Raw genomic sequence first — 17,758 nt, 5'->3', positions numbered from 1 at the left:
CTCACAATAAAACTCATGCTAAAACTAGCTCCAGAGCCATTCCATGAGGCTCCTCACACAGTTTTATAGCAATAATAGCAATTCTTTTAATTTTCACCCATGATGGAGGAGACTGCGGGTAAAAGTTGCTTTAGAAGCAAGTGACTGGACTACAGCCTACAGACTCCTTTACAAGGCAAGCAACGATACAACTGAAAATAGACATACCGGTGCGTACAAAAGTAAACGAAGCACGTCACTGCCTTTAAAAACTTTTCACGCCTTTTCTAATTGAATAAATCAGCTGCGCTGTATGCAGACTGGTAGGCGGCACTAATGCGCTTTCTCAAGGACGAATAGACTTTCATTATCGCCAATAGGAAAAATTGGATTGCAATTAGATTACGATAGCGTGCTCCGTTTACTTATGTCCGCACCTTTGCATAACAACTGATTTCATATGAAATATGCACAAAACTTAAAAACAAAAAAACATACAAATTACTTGAACAATGATTTTCAATTATTTAAGAAAGAATGAGTAACAAAGAGTTCACATAAGACTCGTATATATATATGACAAATATAAGAATCAAGTCCAGATTCTTGAAGTGAATTTAAAAGTGCTGGCAGTGTGCATATCTTCTGCATAATATAATTGGTTCGTGATGTGACCACCTTCCAACACTGTTCCGTGTGTCTTGTGGCTTAAGAATGTGTGTCCTTTTTATTTAGCCGAAGTGGATAACACCACTTCAAAACACCTTATGCTTATGTGTCATCTTATGCTTCCATCGTTCGATCTTGCATTTTGAAGCAGAGAGAAAAGTTGGGCATGTTCATAGTGGTTCATGACGGAAGGAATAGCACAAAAATAAAGAGGAGACATGTGAAAATGCACGTGTTAGTGCCTTTCTCCTTCAAGCGATTTTATGCTGACAGGGTACAAGCGCTTGCTGCATGCGCCTTTTTCATACGTTTCGTCATTTTGCACTGTGGCTTCCATCTTAAACTCGCCATCCTCATGTGTTATTCCTTTGTTCTCGCCATAAGCATCTGCTATCAAAGTAGTCACCCTTCAGCTTCTTCTCTCAGAACGATACTGTGGTTACGCATTCCTTTGCTCTTGCCATGCCCACCCGAGGCACAGAGCCACCCAATGCCTCTCCCTTCTCTCTTAAATGTAGGCAGGGGATTTCCACCTCTCCACTATACATATGCTAGCCATAACAGATGGCACTCCACTTTGTTAGTATCTGCCACGACTGGCAGGTGGCCGGTTAAGCCAACTGCTATGCTCCACCTCGGTAGTTCCTTGTAGCACTACCAAAGCTACGATGAGTGCAAAGGCGGTGGTCTCGCACTGCAGAATGTAGTGCCAGTATAAAGTGGCCATAAAGTATATGGGATGACATGCTTTAACACACATATTCACGAAACACAATTTCAAATCGAGCTTCAATGCAAACTCAATTTATAGTACAAGCTATTTCCTGAGTTTAGTGTTCGTGACTCTCGTGTATGGTGAAATCATGTTTTTCAACATGGCAATGAGCTTTGAAGCAGGCTGTCTTGCTTCGCAGTCAACTCGTCATTGTTACTGGGTTTTTTGGTTTGTTCGTTGCTCACAAATGGTGCGCCCTGCATTCATATGGCCTTATCTCACCTTCAACAACGTTCATGAGCGTTAAATTGCCTCTGTTATTTCGGGAGATGATTTCACCTCTTCCAGGCATAAAGAAGAAAGTCGGTTCGGTGCTAAAAATGTTTGAAGTTATGAAAACCAGATGGCATCACTAGGCTGAAGTTGGCACCGTGACTTCATTTGTGTGCGATGAATTAAAGGCACGAATGTGAAAAATAGTGTAACATTACTCAAAAGGCTGTTCAAAATCATACGAATGTTTTTTCAAGCTACTATTTATACTCTTTTACAACCACATCTGCATACACCGCGAGCAGACGACGCGGCATAGAGCAGTATGCTCGTGATTGACTGAACAGGGTTCCTAACTTTGACGGTGCTTCAAGGAAGTGGTGAGATAGAGTTAGTATATGCCTCTGCCAAAGGTGACGTGCAACCCACAAAAGGGCACCGAAGAACTGCACACAAAAGATATGATGGGTGTTTGCATTATTTCCTTTCAGCAAGAAAAAAAGGCAACGTTTGAAGTGCAGCCCTACAGCGAAACATGAGAAAAAGGAAGGGTACAATTGATCCAAGATAGATCGAACTTGGAGGAAATCGTGAAATAGCTCGATATATTGATAATTTGACATATAAAACATGCCAACAGATAAGTTCCTCTGTAACTCAGATGTGCAAACACGGTGTGCCCAAGCTAGCGGCACGCTTCCTGCAGAGATGTGATACCTGCCAGCCAGATGCATCTCCACGTGCCTCGCAGTAGATGGAGCGTGTGCACCAAATAATTGGTAGGGATGGCAAGGACAGCGGAGCGTCTGACCTCGCGCTGCTCGCACCTCACGTCTTGTGACGCATGGCACAAGTGCTACTCAGATCAGGGCTTACAACAAGGCTGCTGCAGACAGTGGGAAAAGCCACCGCTGATCATAAGATGTATAATTTTGTTGCTGGGACACTATAAACACAACAATAACTCAAATAAAATGGGGCACAGAAGATTTCTTAATCTCCTTCAGCAGCGAAGCAAGCCACACGAAAGCCGCCGCGAGCCTTCGGTCAGTGAAACTGGCTTCACCGCACGACAACCAATGTGCCATACCATGGCTTTTTTCATGGCAGCAGTGTCGTGTTAAAAACAAGCCCACCAAACTGAAAGCCACTTTCAGTCGGACTCGGCGTTGATCTCGTTGAGCTGTTTTACAGCTCTAGCGTGCCAGCAGGTGCCCAAAACTGCGCAACCGACCCAGCTCCACGCGCTAAAGTGATCACAGGGAGCCATCTCGTTGAGCTGTTTTACAGCTCTAGCGTGCCAGCAGGTGCCCAAAACTGCGCAACCGACCCAGCTCCACGCGCTAAAGTGATCACAGGGAGCCATTAGGAAGTGCGCACCTTGCAGGGGCAGGGCGCGCAGTTCGATATATAGAATAAGCCGCTGAACGGGGGTTAGATAAACGCAAACACCACTCCTATACTTTTGCATGGGATTTTGGGGATATTCCGATAGTTCGATATAAGCAATAATTCAATATATCTGGAATCGACTATATTTGAGATGCTTTTTGCGAAAGATAAAAGGCCTCTACTACAGATGTTTCTCAAATCAGCTACTGCTCAAAATTCAGAATCTTGCTGTACACTGAACAGTGCCATTTCTCCATTTATGAACAGCAAGACCATTTCACAATTATTTCACAACAGTAAAACCTTGGGCGGAAGCAAACAGCGTGCTCCTCATCATTAAGCACTGATCATTTTATGGAATCAAACAGGCAATTCAAAATTTACTCCCACAGCAGCAAATCTGCTCAATTACTGTCTCTGTTCACCAAAACCACCAGTACCATCAATAGAAGGCTAAGCAAGAGCTTTTCACCCACCTTGTCGAGCTTGTCAACGGCAGAACAGATTGTCTTGAAACTGTCTGCAGGAACGCCACAGTACTCGAACATTCCATTCAGGATGTCACGGTGATTGACCTATAGCCATAGAAACATCCGCAATCACTTTGTGACAGCACTTTTACCAGAGCTGCGACAGCATTAACAGCTTCTTTTGCAGATTGCCGTTCACGTGCACGCATTTTTGTGTGAATATTTTTTAAATTTTTACCTCTTTATCCCACACATGCTAATTAGCTTACTATAGTAAGCTACTAGATGATTTGCAAGACAACCTAACATAGATATAAAGCCTCGAATCAACCAAGCCATTTCAACAAATTGGAGCCATCGAAAAGGTAATGCACAGAAGTTTTATGTTAGTCATAATCCTCGTAATCAATGTTGCCAAAAGCCCTGTAAAGTTGCCAGATATTTTCTCGCTAGCTGTGTGACATCAAGTGTTTGGTATCGGAGTGACATCTTCCACTCCAGCAAAATGCAGCAGCACAGCTCGAGAAACAAGCAGTGGCCAGAGGTAGGAAAGTTCCAAAGAAGCCATTGTCCCCCTCTCATTTTAGACGCCAGCACCATTTCCTCTCATAGCAACCAAAGGAAAGCGTATTGAAGCTTCTATCATTGTCCTGGCTACGAAATCAAGCAGAAAAAAACATCCTTGAGCGCGATTTAAACTACCGCCAGCGAAAAGAAGTATAATTCCGGATGCTGGCGCCTGAGACAACTCGGCCACCACCGCAGCTTATCGCACCACATGAGTGCGCATGGAGTCATTCCTTTTTAAACATCAGTTTTCTTCCAGCCACCAGGTATGCTGAAGTAGTTGAAACCGAAATTAGCCAGAGTTTCCTACCTGTGGAGCAATTACTTGGGCTACAACGTAACCAGAATCATCCTTTCCACACACTGCTTGAATGATAAATGGACTCAGTAGGTAAGAGCGCGGGCTCTAGAATGCCACCCCAAATGTGCACATTTTTCAACTACTAGAGGTAAACATAGGCATAGAGGTAAACTGCCTACCCACCGCATGTCAGCTTCATCACATACACTGCAATCACAGACTGGGCCCAAGTGCTGTCTCAAATTGAAGACGCAGAAATAAAACTACGCCACGAGCTGCAACATATGAACAGCAATACATGAGATATGAATGCGCTGGGCGGCTCTGTGGTTTTTCTTCGTGTAATCTGCTTTTTTTCTTGTAATTTCGCAAGATGCAAGCAGTCTCCACAAATCGACTGCAGTGTAGAGCATGCATGCCACAGCTTTGCTCGTTCCGACACCCTTCGGTGGCCCACTTCCGTGAGTGCTGCATCTGTTCAGGAGTGATAACATCGGAGTTTGTTCACTTCTAAGCTGGCGTGATTATCGCCATATGTCAACTGCATTGAGTCCCAGCTCGATGGCGTGTCACTCGCGGGGCTGAAGCTCGTGCTCCCTTCCACGAGCATGCAATGACCACAACAGCCACACCACACCACATCTCCATAGCTGTCAACGCATTGAAACATTGGCTTTATGCAAAGCCTGGCACTATCAGATGTGCTGCAAGTAGACTATACAAGGATGGAGCAAATAAAGGATGGAGCAAATTAAAGGATGTAGCAAATGCAAGAGGCTGTAATTTTAAAATTCCGTTATGTTTCAGAAAGGTTGAATACTTTGAATAATTAATGCGATCAGGAAGAGATCGCACTGCAGAAAGATATAAAAATATTTTCAAAATTTCCAATATTTGCCAAGCCTTGTGAGCACCAAACAGCTGGAATACACTGGGCAAAATGCATGTCAGATTGGCCTGGGCTTTGGTGCGGCGCTGCACAAAAATCGAGATCACAATTCGGCAATTGGCCCAGCTGTCCCACTCCTGCATAGCATTGTTACATAAGGCACAATTCAATGTGAGCAGTGCACTTGCCTTTATTGAAAAGTTATTGAACCCAAGGTCCCGGAGTATCTCAGCCAGAATTCTCACACACTCTACATCCGGCAGCATTGAGTCATACTGTCCAGCAATGTCAAAGTCCTGCAAAAACAAAACAAATGCAGTGTTAACTGGAAGCAGTCCTGCAAAAGGGTCAAGCACTTGACACAATAGTCACATATGGAAACTTAACTAAGAAAATGATGCGAGACTGAAGGCTCTACCACAGCAAACAGAACAGCAGATGGACTCTCCAGTGAAATTCACTCTAACAGTGGCTAACCCCCAATATTTGACAAATAATGAGTATAAAGTGTAATAAAAGCACTCCAAAGGCATCCTCTCTGCTTTTTTCAAGGTCGTTTATTGTATGCGGCAGCCATGTTTGGAACTTGCGCAAAATTCTGCAGTTGGCTTTCCGACATGCCATGTAATGAGAGCACGACAGCCAATCACCCACTTTGAACACACAGGACACACTCGGTTTTTTTGTTTGACCCACATGCTTGACAGCCACACCATGGTACTTGTCCAGTCACTTTTACCATTCTTATACCGTGGGCTACACCACCTCGTTTTAATATTCAACCATATTATGTGGGAAAACCCAATTGTGGAATTTTGCATGGGGTTCCAATGGGGGTGGGGCAAAGTCAAGGCTGGGCAACTGATTGCGTAAAAATCTTGCCTATTCCATGGTGCATAGTAACCCACACAGCACTGCCGTATGCGTAACAGCGGGTGTAATGATGCTTGGAGGAGCTAACTCGACCTATCGCTAGGCCACAAAATAACCTGTCTGTATCACGGTGGCTATCCCCCACGCATTCGCCATCTATTTGAAACCAGCTTTTGGACACTCGACTAAACTGCTCTCGGTCATCTTCCAATGTTCCAACACCAATGAGCACTCCGTTCTATTACATACACATGGTTCCTAGAGACAAAACTGAGTTTTACGCCATAGGCCTTTCAGTGCTTGTGTAATGAAGCCTCCTTCGAATATTTCTGGCATTTCTTCCACTCCCTTGAGGTCCAAACGAATGAAGCTATACCCCCGCATTACATATTTAGTAGGCAGACATGTATGAAATCATAGATATTGTTTACTTACTCAATTCACGTAAACATACACCTTACAGGTCGTCCACTGTTACACTGCCTATCGAGCAGTATACATATTTGTGCTTATCCATATTTTTTTATGGTGCTGAGTTAGTTTTGCTTTGCATATTTTAGCCACATAGACCACACATAATTAAAAAATTAGGCCAACAACCATCGCCCATCTTTTTTTTTTTTCTGAACATTTTGTCATACTAAACAAATACATATGCGAGTTTCAAAGCCATCTCTTTTCTTCACAGTAGTTGTATTCGATTCGTATTTAGATCTACATATTTTAAGAGCAGTGCTAATTAAAATAGAGCATTACAAAGCAACTGTACTTTTAATCTGTCATAATGAGTAAATTTTCAATTCATTTTTGTTGTAAGGACAAGAAACATGATTAATATCAATTCATGTAGACACACCCTCAGGGCTCCTCTTAGTTGGTCAACCTAATTGGCATGAATTTATGACGTGGTCAGTAGCAATAAGTAGCATTATTTTTTTCCTGCATGCCCTAATACCATTCAAAGCGTGGGAAAACGGAGTCTCCCAGACACCACCAAAGGATATGCTGCTCCTCTTGCAATTTTCAGAAACTTAAGTCAGAAGCAAAAAAATGAACCAATCTCAATTCTGGACGAATAGAACTGCAGCCGGAATGAACAGAAAGAACACACAGCGGACACTCACACACTGGTAGAACTCGCGGTAGCGCCCCCGTGTCATGGCAGGGTTGTCACGACGATACACTTTGCCAATCTGGTAGCGCTTGATGTTGCTGATTTTGTTCATGGCAAGGAAGCGGGCAAATGGCACCGTCAGGTCATAGCGCAAGGACAGGATCTCCCCTCCCTGGTCGGCCAAGTCATAGATGAGCTTGCTGTCCTCTCCGTACTTGCCTGTCAGTGTATCCTGCACACAGAACAGCTCATTTCACTTGAGCATCTACAGGACGTCTGCAAATAAACTCACGAGCCAAGCCGTACATGTTGTACCATCCCAATGGCTCACTCAACCTTAAAACAGTCCTCAGAGTGCATGTCTTTCACCTATCAATTGCAGTACAGATGGTTGATTTGTGGGGTTTAACGTCCCAAAAAAAGAGGATGCAGGTCTTCAAATGTTTTTTTTTTTTCTCTTTCTTTAATTTTTGCCAAAGGTGAGCCAAATTTATCAGCCTTGATTAGTTTGTCACACAGATGCTAAATCTGAAATTAGTTTTCTGATAGTGGGCTAATTCAAGAAACGTTAGGGTTTTAACATAAATTAAAAGACATTTCATAAGGACATCTTATAGGGGAATTTTCGGCAGTTATATGTTTCCAAATACAAAAAGTAAGTTTGTGGCCTCAATGCTTAAGATATGCTCTGTATGGTGATCTTGCTTTTATTCGTCTGAAAGCAATTTAGATGTAGCAAATTGGACAAGCATTTCCTACGAAACTTTTTGTTCCAACTTTCATTAACATTTTTATTATAACTTGCAAATGCAATAACAAATACAAAACTACAGTAAGATAAACAACATCATCGCTTAGATCATTTCAATACAAACAGGGTGATAAGAAATTTCCTGTTGTCATATAAGAGCAGCATAGTTTTCTTTCTTTTTTGAAAGATCCCAAAGCCACCTACATCGGGTGGCCTTTCATTTTTCCGGTAGCTACCGAACAACTAATTAGCATACGTGTGGAATAATATTGAGACACAAATTAGATGATTAGTGATAGGCAACAAAGTGCATGTGCGTGAACAAGGATCTGCAAGAGGAGCCAGCGAACTTGAGCATGTTATGTCATGGCGTCAAGGCGAAGCTCAAGTGTCCCCTTCTAATTTTTTTTTTTTCCCATCGTGCTTGATGCATCCGCTACTTTAGGGGTGCATTGGTCGTAAGAAGCCCAACAAGGCAGCAATCAGCCGGCTGCTTTACTCGAGTCACAGGGCACATTCCCACGATTTTTGAAAGTCATGGTTTTTTTTTCCCAACCGAACTGAGGGTTAATTTTTGTAGAAGACCCAAGGAAAGGTGAGCGCCTCTAATCTCCATCTAAATGCTAAGTGTGTATAACACTCTTTAACATTTCAGTATTGTACTCATTATCATCCACCATAAGATGCTGCACCCATTGCAAAACTTTTTCAGAAAGTATGTGCTCCAGCCATGCTGACTTAATCTAGCAAAACTTGCACGCCGTGCCTTCTAACTGACAACAAGCAATAAGAAAACAGATAACAGGAAATAAAAAAAGCACAGCTGACTGCAAAAGTTGACACACTGTGTCATCAGTCCAGGTGCCTTTTCACACCTTCATATTAATGTGCATGCAAGTTGGCTCAACAATGCACGAGAAGCTGTCATAATAATTAGGAGCCAAAGAATAATCACTCCTTTTTGGAAAGTTCCTTTCTCCATTTTAGCTAGTCATCACCCTTTGTAAAAGAATGCTTTGAAATTGGGTACTACCAGCAGTCTAGCAATGTTGTAACCATGTAAGGCAGCACAAATGATTATGGGGAACTTTTGCAACCATTGTGAAAGGCTCAAATAAGCCGAGCACAGCAGATTAGATAAGAAAAAAAAGAACTTTCTGCCTCAATCACTGTTATAAGCCTTGCTTAACGTAGCAGCACTCATGACGGGAAAACACATGATTCATGTGCCAAGTTTCCTCTCCAGACTGCATAATCCTTTCACTCTACTGCTTATCAAATAATATAGTCTCAAATGCATGTAATGTAGCATAATAAGGCAGCCATCAAGGCTGCTTTCGACAGCAGCAATATGAAGTACAATCTCCCACGCTCCTATACTGGAAGGCCTCACCAGTTGCATCCTGCGTCTACTGTGCAAACTCTTACGAGGGCAAGGAAACCGTGCCAGATACTGTGCAGTCAAGAGACCAGTAAAGGTGAGAGGTACACAGGTGACATATAATGAGTTGGAAGATGACATCACCACCAAGTTTAGTACTACTCGCATAGAAGTTTCAACCCAGCCCTGCTACCTTGAGCTCAAAGACAGGTGTGTCAATGGCCTCTCCTCCATGTCTCTTGAAGCATGCCACAATGGTGGAGAACACTTTTTCACGCAGGGCCATCTGAGCGGGCATGTGGTCCCTGGTGCCCTGCACAGATAAAGAATGCACATCAAGGGGCATGCACAGGTGACCATGAGTAATACCCGTGTCACACGAGCAAGCAAAAGCTCCTTCACCTAAGCGGTCTTTTAGCGAGTTGAAAGACTTTATTCAAAAGCAGTTGCATAGCAGACACACGGCGCTGGAGATCTCTTTTTAGTGTTTCCTACCGAGGACGCTATCGAAAGCGTGGTGCTAGATCTTGAAACAAAACCACTCAGAATAACCCGACGTATTGAAACATATAAATCAAATATGTGTGTTATTACACGCTGTGCATAATAAATTTAGCTACAGTATGTTCACAAATGTTAAAGAAGATGGCGCATATACGCATCGGCGGTTTGCGTCACCACATGACATCTTGAAGTGGTTACGAGAGTGCTGCAGAAAAACTACATTATTGTGCCTAGTTAACCTTATGCATAGCGTAAAACTCATTTTTATAATGTATAAACATAACACAAATATTCACTTTTGCTTCATTTATTTATTAAATGATAATGATTGGTGTCCACTGGGCTGGAGGCTACTCCTTTCCAGCCGTAAAAGAGATCAGCAATCTTCACTTACAGAAAAGACCTCTTCTGGAAAGGCGATTGAACTCTGTTGTGTGTCTGCGGATGAACTCTTTTTGGGAAGGTGTCTTTTTATTCAAATGCCTTTACAGTGCCCATGTGACACGGGTATAAAAGCAGAAATACAGTTTCTTCTTTCATGCCAAAAGTATGACATTTCTACTAGGCTGGCACTGCAAGTAAGAGTGTAGCAATTTTCTAACCAAGCTAAGCTCTTCTTCTCAGCTCAGTCAATCAGATGGCCAAGCCTCTCGTTTAACACCAGAAATTTGCAAGGAAGAGGGTCCTCCAGCAATGCTTAAAGAGCAGATGTGCTCATCTAAGCATTTCACGCTCACTCGTACGCATTCTTGCACGCCCACCTTAAGCACATTCATTTTTTTTACAGGGACAGCTGTCCCTACGTAGAGACTAATCCAAGGTTATGTCACTCACCTTTTCAACGATTTCATAGTTTTGCAATAAAAAATTAAAATATAAATTCTAGATTTATTAGTACAGAACATGAATGTCAAAAATCCTGTTAATATATGTCGCCCTTTTACACGGTCACCTTTTCAACGTTCCTCTCACGGCATGATGTTCCAACAGGCTCCTGCTCAACTGCGCTGGTAGAATGTCACTGAGTATACATACTGAACAAGCACTTAATGACACATAAACCCTTGCTTCATATGCAGATGACTGTCACATGTTATGAATATGCTTTGCAAGTTGAATGACAGTAATTACAAAGCAAGCTGAAACTGTAGCATAGCATATGAGTCCTTGTCACAGCACCACGGAGGCCTATGCATTTGCAAGTTTTACATGGTTGAAAAAATGCACTGTGTTAAAAAAGACGACTAAACACTTAAAGAACAGGACAAGCACGTGTTTAGTCGTCATCTTTTTTAGCGCAGTGCATTTTTTCAACCATGTTTGTGTGCTGCCTCCAGGATGTATGTTGGACGGGGTACTTCATTAAAGACCAGTGTACTTGTCACAGTGAGACTGAGAGGGCACCGCTTCTCCAGTTTTTTGGTTACTCACCATTTAATACAACTACATAATTTTCTCTGTTATCAAACATAGCACTCAATTAGAGTTTGCAAGACTTCCATTACAGTCAATTATGGTCACATGTATTAAGTACACTGAGAGCCGATTAGAAAGAATAAAGGAAATTAACCAGTGCTCCTCCCACGTCCACACCTAGAAAAACCCAAGACACAGTGATGTACATACCTTGGCAGTTTTGAGGACAAATTTGTGAGGTTCATCGTCAGTCAGTTGGGCTTTCAGCTGCAGCAGCTTGGCAACTTCCTCATCAATCTGAATGTAGACGAAAGAAATGCACTCACTCTCCACTTATAACACAACAAAGAAACAGTGCAACGGCTTCTGCTAATATGTTACAACAGATTATCCGATTATCAAGTTTTGGCTGTATGTGAAGTGCCAAAGTCTGAAGTCACCTATGAAGCCGTGCACTAGCCAAGGCTACCAAAATGCAACTGTTTTTCCGGGTAGGCCGGATTCAGGTTGCTTGCGGGCTACCAGACTCGTCAAAATTTTAGCCTAGCAGTACTCCAGCAGCTGGCAGAAAACATTGGTGAGTGTGACAATTTTGTGCCCTGTCTAGTTCACCCTCTCGTGTTTCACAAGTGCTTGTTTCCACAAGCTCATGATCGCATTTTGCAACAGTTCTCGTAGTGTATTTTTTCTGTGTGGTAGCTTGTTTCTGGCCGCATCTCACCAATCAAAAATGTAAACTACATGTCAAAGATTTGCCTTTGATTTAGACTTAGTTCAGAATCAGAAATTATTTTGGCTGGCAAGCCTGCATGACCGCCTGAAATGAACAAGCAGTTTGAGTTCTCCTTCGACAGTTACTGCCGGTGTTAGCTCCGAGCGCGCGTTCACGTACACACACATCATGCAATAAGCATGTCGTATGCAGTGCAAGTAGATGCTCCTTATTATAATACGCACATTGGACAACTGGCTACAAGGAATGCACAAAACTATCCCAGAAGCCTTCGATCGAAGGTGATGAGAGGCGAATAATTAAGGTGACGAGCCAGAAGAATATCCCGAAGGTGACAAAGGTGTCTCTGGCTGGTGGTAATTGCTAGGTAACATGGCCGGGCATAAACAGGTTGGCGGGCTGTGTGGCGTCATGAGACCAGATGACATGGAGAGCCTCTGACGGAAGCCATCAATGTTGTCTTGCCATACCCTTAAAGGCAGAGCTAAGAGCCTCCCAATTGTTTTTTTTTTTTTTTTGTTCTACATCTCTTCTATTGCTTTCACTCTTCTGTTGAAGAGTTTAGCTGTTCCTTTATCCCAGATAGTTTCCTTAATGTCACTGACTGACCTCGGTTTCTTTGCCAGCGCTAAGTCTCGTTGTCAAGTATGCACGTAAAATATTGTTCTGATCCCATTTCATGGACCTCCCTGCGAGTGTGCCGCCTTTGTATTTTCTGATTCATTTACTGACCTTGAATGTGTCCTCTTGCTTCATATAAAGGTGCTTGCTCTATGTTTAAAATAAAGTCCATAGTTTTCAGCACCCCTCGTGTTGTTGGTTCTTTCTTTGCTTGTTTTTGTCTGTTTGCGCTACCTCACTCAGCTACATCCCCGTGATTCTGAGTTTTATGCAAAGTACACATGCAGCGACACTTCCAGTGACATCAATGACAGTGCCAGTCTTGTCATTTCTGTGTTACTCATCATCCTCATCTCTTTTGCACTGTCTTTTAATTTCATGGTCAGTACTCATACACCATAATAGGTGTACTGCTCGTTTTCTCTCCTATATGAGGCAACATCAACTGATAAGGAGTAACAAACACAATCAGGCATGTTTTCATTGCACGGACAAGCAAATTAAACAAAATGTAAGCCAGCAGTTCCTTACAAGCATGAAGAGAGCTCCCTATCATACAAGCCTTGCTCGATATGGAGTCATTTAGTGAATCTGTCCTGTACATCCTTTCACATTGCGAAATTGTTTTTTGTAATGTTGCTTTGAAAGCTTGTATGCAGTTTTTCTGAAATCAGTAACATCCTAGCACACTGCAACTTTTGCAAATGAAAGTATGCCAAAAGAGTAACATCAAGCTTCAAGCTTGATGTTACTGATTTCAAAAATGCAATGACCCATGAAGGTGACAGTGTTTACTGAGGATAATAAGCTGCGAAAGAAATCACATGTCGTTCATCTGAATCCAATTAAAAGGTCTCCTGGTATGACATAGACCTTGGGCAAATGCACTGTTGTATGCACTCTATAAGGGTGCAAGCCATTATAGTATAGCAGAATAAAACTAGCTCTCTTTAATAACAGAGATAAAATGAAAATCTGATTATCCTGAGGCATCATTAATAACCTTGTACTATTTAAATGTTCTATTGCAAAACCTTCAGGTGGCCTGCTGTCCTGAACTACTACTGCCCACACCAATCTTTGAGGGGCAACTCTAACGATTTTTCAGTGTCACAGCTGTCAATGAAATATGTACTGCAAGTATATACTTTACGACATACCTGACACACCTAAGAGCAATTCGATCTTCCTGGAAAAAAATTTTTATGGATAACCTTCCACCTTCCCAATTCATGCCATCTATAAAGGCAATTTTTACAGACAAAATCTGCATGGTGACATCAAGCTTGGCACAACCCAGCATGAGCAAACTGATGATGGCTGGGCATAAACAGGTTTCATGTCAGTCCTCAATTTATTGTTTGTTTGTTGCAATCCCTCAAGTAACTGCAGTGAGTGGTGTTGCATTATGAGACGTGGAGTTTCACTCAGAGAATATGATAGGAGTGTCTTACAACACATTTCCTAAAGACAAGGCACTTTGTGAAAGATCTGGCACCTGTCCAGCGCCTTAACTGATCCCCAACTCAAAGGGAGCGCTTGCTCGAAATATTTCATGCGGAAGTGCCACAGAGAAAGCATATTTCTGATGGAGGAGTTTGAACTCACGAAACTTAACTGCAGGAGTTTGTTGAGGTCAGGCACTCAGCCAATAATCTTCTAATACACGACATCTGTTAACCCTATGACGTGCTACGTACGCAACTGTGCACATAATAAACTTTCCACGATTTGCTGCATCTAGCAGTGATTTCTCTGTTTCAAATTAATGTCACATTTTTCATTTCATAAAAAGGGGGTTTTTTAAAGCCATGTTAGCAAATGCAGTAAATAAAAATGTACAAGACAGTGAGCAGGGTCACACATTGGGCCGCCATTTTTATGCAGGCATATTTTGCCGCAAGTAATAATTTTTTTTTTTTTTTTTGCAATTTCAAGCATGGTGTGAATTATTGAAACAGAAATTGTTGCCCCTATCCTTTGGGTGCTTACTGATAAACTGCACCTTTTTGAGATATTTCTCCTTGAATCTTTTTGTTCATCAAAGGACAGCTACGAAGAGACATCGAGTGCCAATAAGTTTAATAGATCACTAGGTGCCTTATTCTGAATAATTAACCCTAACCAAGTAAATTTCTACAAGTAGCCAAGAGCAGCAAAATACTTGTGGCTATGGTAAAATTCCCTCGTGCTGAGCAGTTGCATACAGCTGATCCCACGCATGCCCAGAATACTTCACCTAACTTAGTGGAAATATTATACAATTGCAGCTATTTTTATTAATAAATTGAGTGTAGTGTAATAAATATCAGTCTCTAACATACTTTCAGTAACATTGTTTAATAAAATACACCGCTTGCACCAATATGTCAACATGTATAAACAACATCAAAAATTTTAGCGAAGGCTTTCATGAGCTTGTAGCACTAATGTTTTAACTGCAATCACTCACTCATTATCATCTTGCCATATATGCACGCAGGTTACCACCGTAATATTTCTGAACCAAAGTGAGTGATTACTTTTCTTGAGCTTTGTCATACACCCAGCATTGCCATTTTGAATAAGGCAAATTTTCCTTCTAGACCATGGGTCAACTTTGTACTTCTGCCTCTTCCCGCATTGCTCTTGATCACAATGCTAGCTTCATCGTTCATTTTTAAATAAAAGCGAAACGCAACGTGCTGCGCTAGCCCAAAATCAGCCTGATGAGCCTTTCCTGTGGTGGTCATTGACTAACTATGAGTCACTTGCACTGAAGCTGTCTGCAAAGGCGCACCACACACTTTTGGAGGGCATGAAGAAAGAAGTACGAAGTTGAGCTCAGTCTCTGTGTGCTGCTCCATTACTGGTTCACTTCTGATGCAATGTGACACCACAGAAATGCAGCTCATATGCCAAAAGTTGCCCCATCGTCAATGTCACGCAGAGAGAAACATACACGATATGTTTCGTGTAGCAAATACATTGAACTGCAAGAGCAACTCTTACCTGTGCAATTGAGCATGGTGGTGTCGCCAGCATTCGACGTGAAAGGAGGCGCATGGAGTACCATGAGGGACATCGCAAGCATTTCAGTAGCATGGCCACCAGTGGTTATGCACAGAAAGGTAGTGGGGTAGGGGGAAGGAGGAAAGAGAGGAGGAGATGCCCTCAGAACATCCAGCTAGGCTGGGAAGGCAGAGAGAACGAAACAAGGGCAATATGTTTGCTTGCAACTAGCTGGGCACACTTGACTTGACATGTATTACAAAGTAATAACTGACTGGGTTTTAAACAGAGGTAACTTCAGAAGAAGCTCTTCATTGCGCGCAGCAACTCTGTATGTAGGCTTTTATGAAAACTGGGGCCACAAGTCATACACTATCGTTACGGCTTGAGAGGCACAATAATGTACTACAGTAGAGAACTGGCATGTTACCCAGAAGTGGCCGAAAGTGCAAGAGCAAGATATAACGAAAAACTTCAGAGAAATGTGCACACCTACAATAAAGTGGTCCCAAAAAGTACAGACTTTCACATCATGCAAACAGCCACCTACAGCCTCAATCATAAGTATGTAGCCCAAAGGGTCAGCTTTCAAGCTGCTTTGTGGGACTCCCTAGCAAATCTGGCAGTCTGAAGACACAGGTTACAGTGGGTACTCTATGCGCATATGTCTTCCTGCTGGAACATGTAAATGAGTATCTTGAATTTGTTCTGGTGCAATAGTGTGCATGTTTACATGTTTTTGTTTGCATGTGAAATGCAGAGCTCCTCCCTGCAACTGTGCCGATATATGTGGGCAGTGATGACTGGTGTGTGCGGACATGTGCTGCATGTGCATTGAGTTTTTTCTTGTGCAGTGCATGGTGTACGTGTTTATGCGTTTGTGCCTGCAACGAAAGTGCAAAGCTCTTCTCTGCGACCATGCCGGTGTGTATACAGTGACAAGTAGTGTGTATAAATGAAATGTGCAGCATGTTGTGTGAGACGAGTGTGTGTGCAAAGTCTCCTCAATAACACGGACCAGCACAAATCATTTCACTGTACTATGACGTCATTATCCTCCATTCACCCCACTCTTTTACTTACCTTTTTCCCCTTCTCGAGTGTGGAGTAGCAGGCCGGGGTCTCTACCGCCTGCCAAGCTATCCGCCTTTCCTTTCAATAAATCACTTTCTTACATTTATCAGTGACCTGGGCCGCGGAGACAGCCGGGCCTCAAGGGCTATCAGCCGTCTTATTAACCATCCTCTCTACTTCAATCGATATCAATAAAGTCTTCATCAATTAATCAATACACAAGTCCAATGTTGCTGAGACTCACACTAGCAATGCATCCTAGCTATAGCTACGATTTCGCATCTTCCGTCCTTAAAGAATGAAGTGGACCATTAGAAAGGTGACGCAATAGGATACATCTTTCAATGACATCTCCATTCATTCATTCGTTCGTTCATTCAATACTGGCGTTTGTAAAAAATTACACCTTCAATTTTGCACAACATTTAGGTACTGTGTTGACCAGTCAACATTTACTAAGGAAGCACGTAAGTAAATGATAAATTTACTTACATATACTCACTCAAAGCACTCACTCAAGCTGTACGCCGCACGTGTGCGGTAACATCAAAACTGCACGCTTACCTTCTCTTTGGGTGCCTTTTCTGCTTTCAACGTTCGGACAATGTCACCTTGCTGCTTAATAAGGTCAGTCAAAGCTTCTTTTTCAACAGCAGACATGATTAACGTTGAGCATATGTAACTGCAACTTGGAGTAACAATCCACGGAGAGCAGAAAGTTGTTGGCGGCTATCAAATAGCTTAGTCCACCTAGTTTTGGCAGTCGACTGTAGAAAGCCGGTTCATCCAAATTGAGGCCCAGAGGTCGCGCTGGCATCGTATGCGCTGCAACATGTTGGCTCCCTAGTATTCGCGCATGCGCGCATATGTAGCGCTCACTTTTAAGCACATGTTAATCGATAGAGTAGAGCAGTTAACGACAAAAATGTGTACAGTAGTATTAATGCCCTTACTACAGAGCGCGGGAATTTTACTCAGTAAAATAAACGTCACAAGTCTTTTTTTCTTTGTTACCAGTGCCACGCAGCGCTTACAGACAACTAAA

The 17,758-nt window shown here is 42.5% G+C and overlaps 1 protein-coding gene across 2 annotated transcripts in view; it reads right to left on the bottom strand.

The window, feature by feature from the left end:
• HisRS (histidine--tRNA ligase) overlaps positions 1–17,492 on the bottom strand; it is a 34,113-nt gene extending 16,621 nt beyond the window's left edge. The window contains exons 1-6 of one of the 2 annotated variants that reach the window (XM_084602109.1): positions 17,278–17,492; positions 11,505–11,591; positions 9,568–9,687; positions 7,253–7,474; positions 5,444–5,551; positions 3,505–3,603 (exon numbers count right to left, since the gene is read on the bottom strand). In XM_084602109.1, coding sequence (XP_084458235.1) covers positions 3,505–3,603; positions 5,444–5,551; positions 7,253–7,474; positions 9,568–9,687; positions 11,505–11,591; positions 17,278–17,373 — 732 coding nt within the window. In that variant the 5' untranslated portion in view covers positions 17,374–17,492. Of the gene's footprint in view, positions 1–3,504; positions 3,604–5,443; positions 5,552–7,252; positions 7,475–9,567; positions 9,688–11,504; positions 11,592–15,639; positions 15,820–17,277 lie in introns of those variants that run through there. The other variant, XM_084602110.1, reaches the window with a different exon arrangement.
• Positions 17,493–17,758: the final 266 nt, after the last annotated feature.

The sequence above is a fragment of the Amblyomma maculatum genome, chromosome 4 (genome assembly GCF_055883805.1).
Source record: "Amblyomma maculatum isolate TAMU_Amacu chromosome 4, ASM5588380v1, whole genome shotgun sequence".
In the NCBI taxonomy this organism is placed as follows: Eukaryota; Metazoa; Arthropoda; class Arachnida; order Ixodida; family Ixodidae; genus Amblyomma; species Amblyomma maculatum.
The sequence above is the reverse complement of the archived record's forward strand: the minus strand, read 5'-3'. Positions and strand labels throughout refer to the sequence as shown.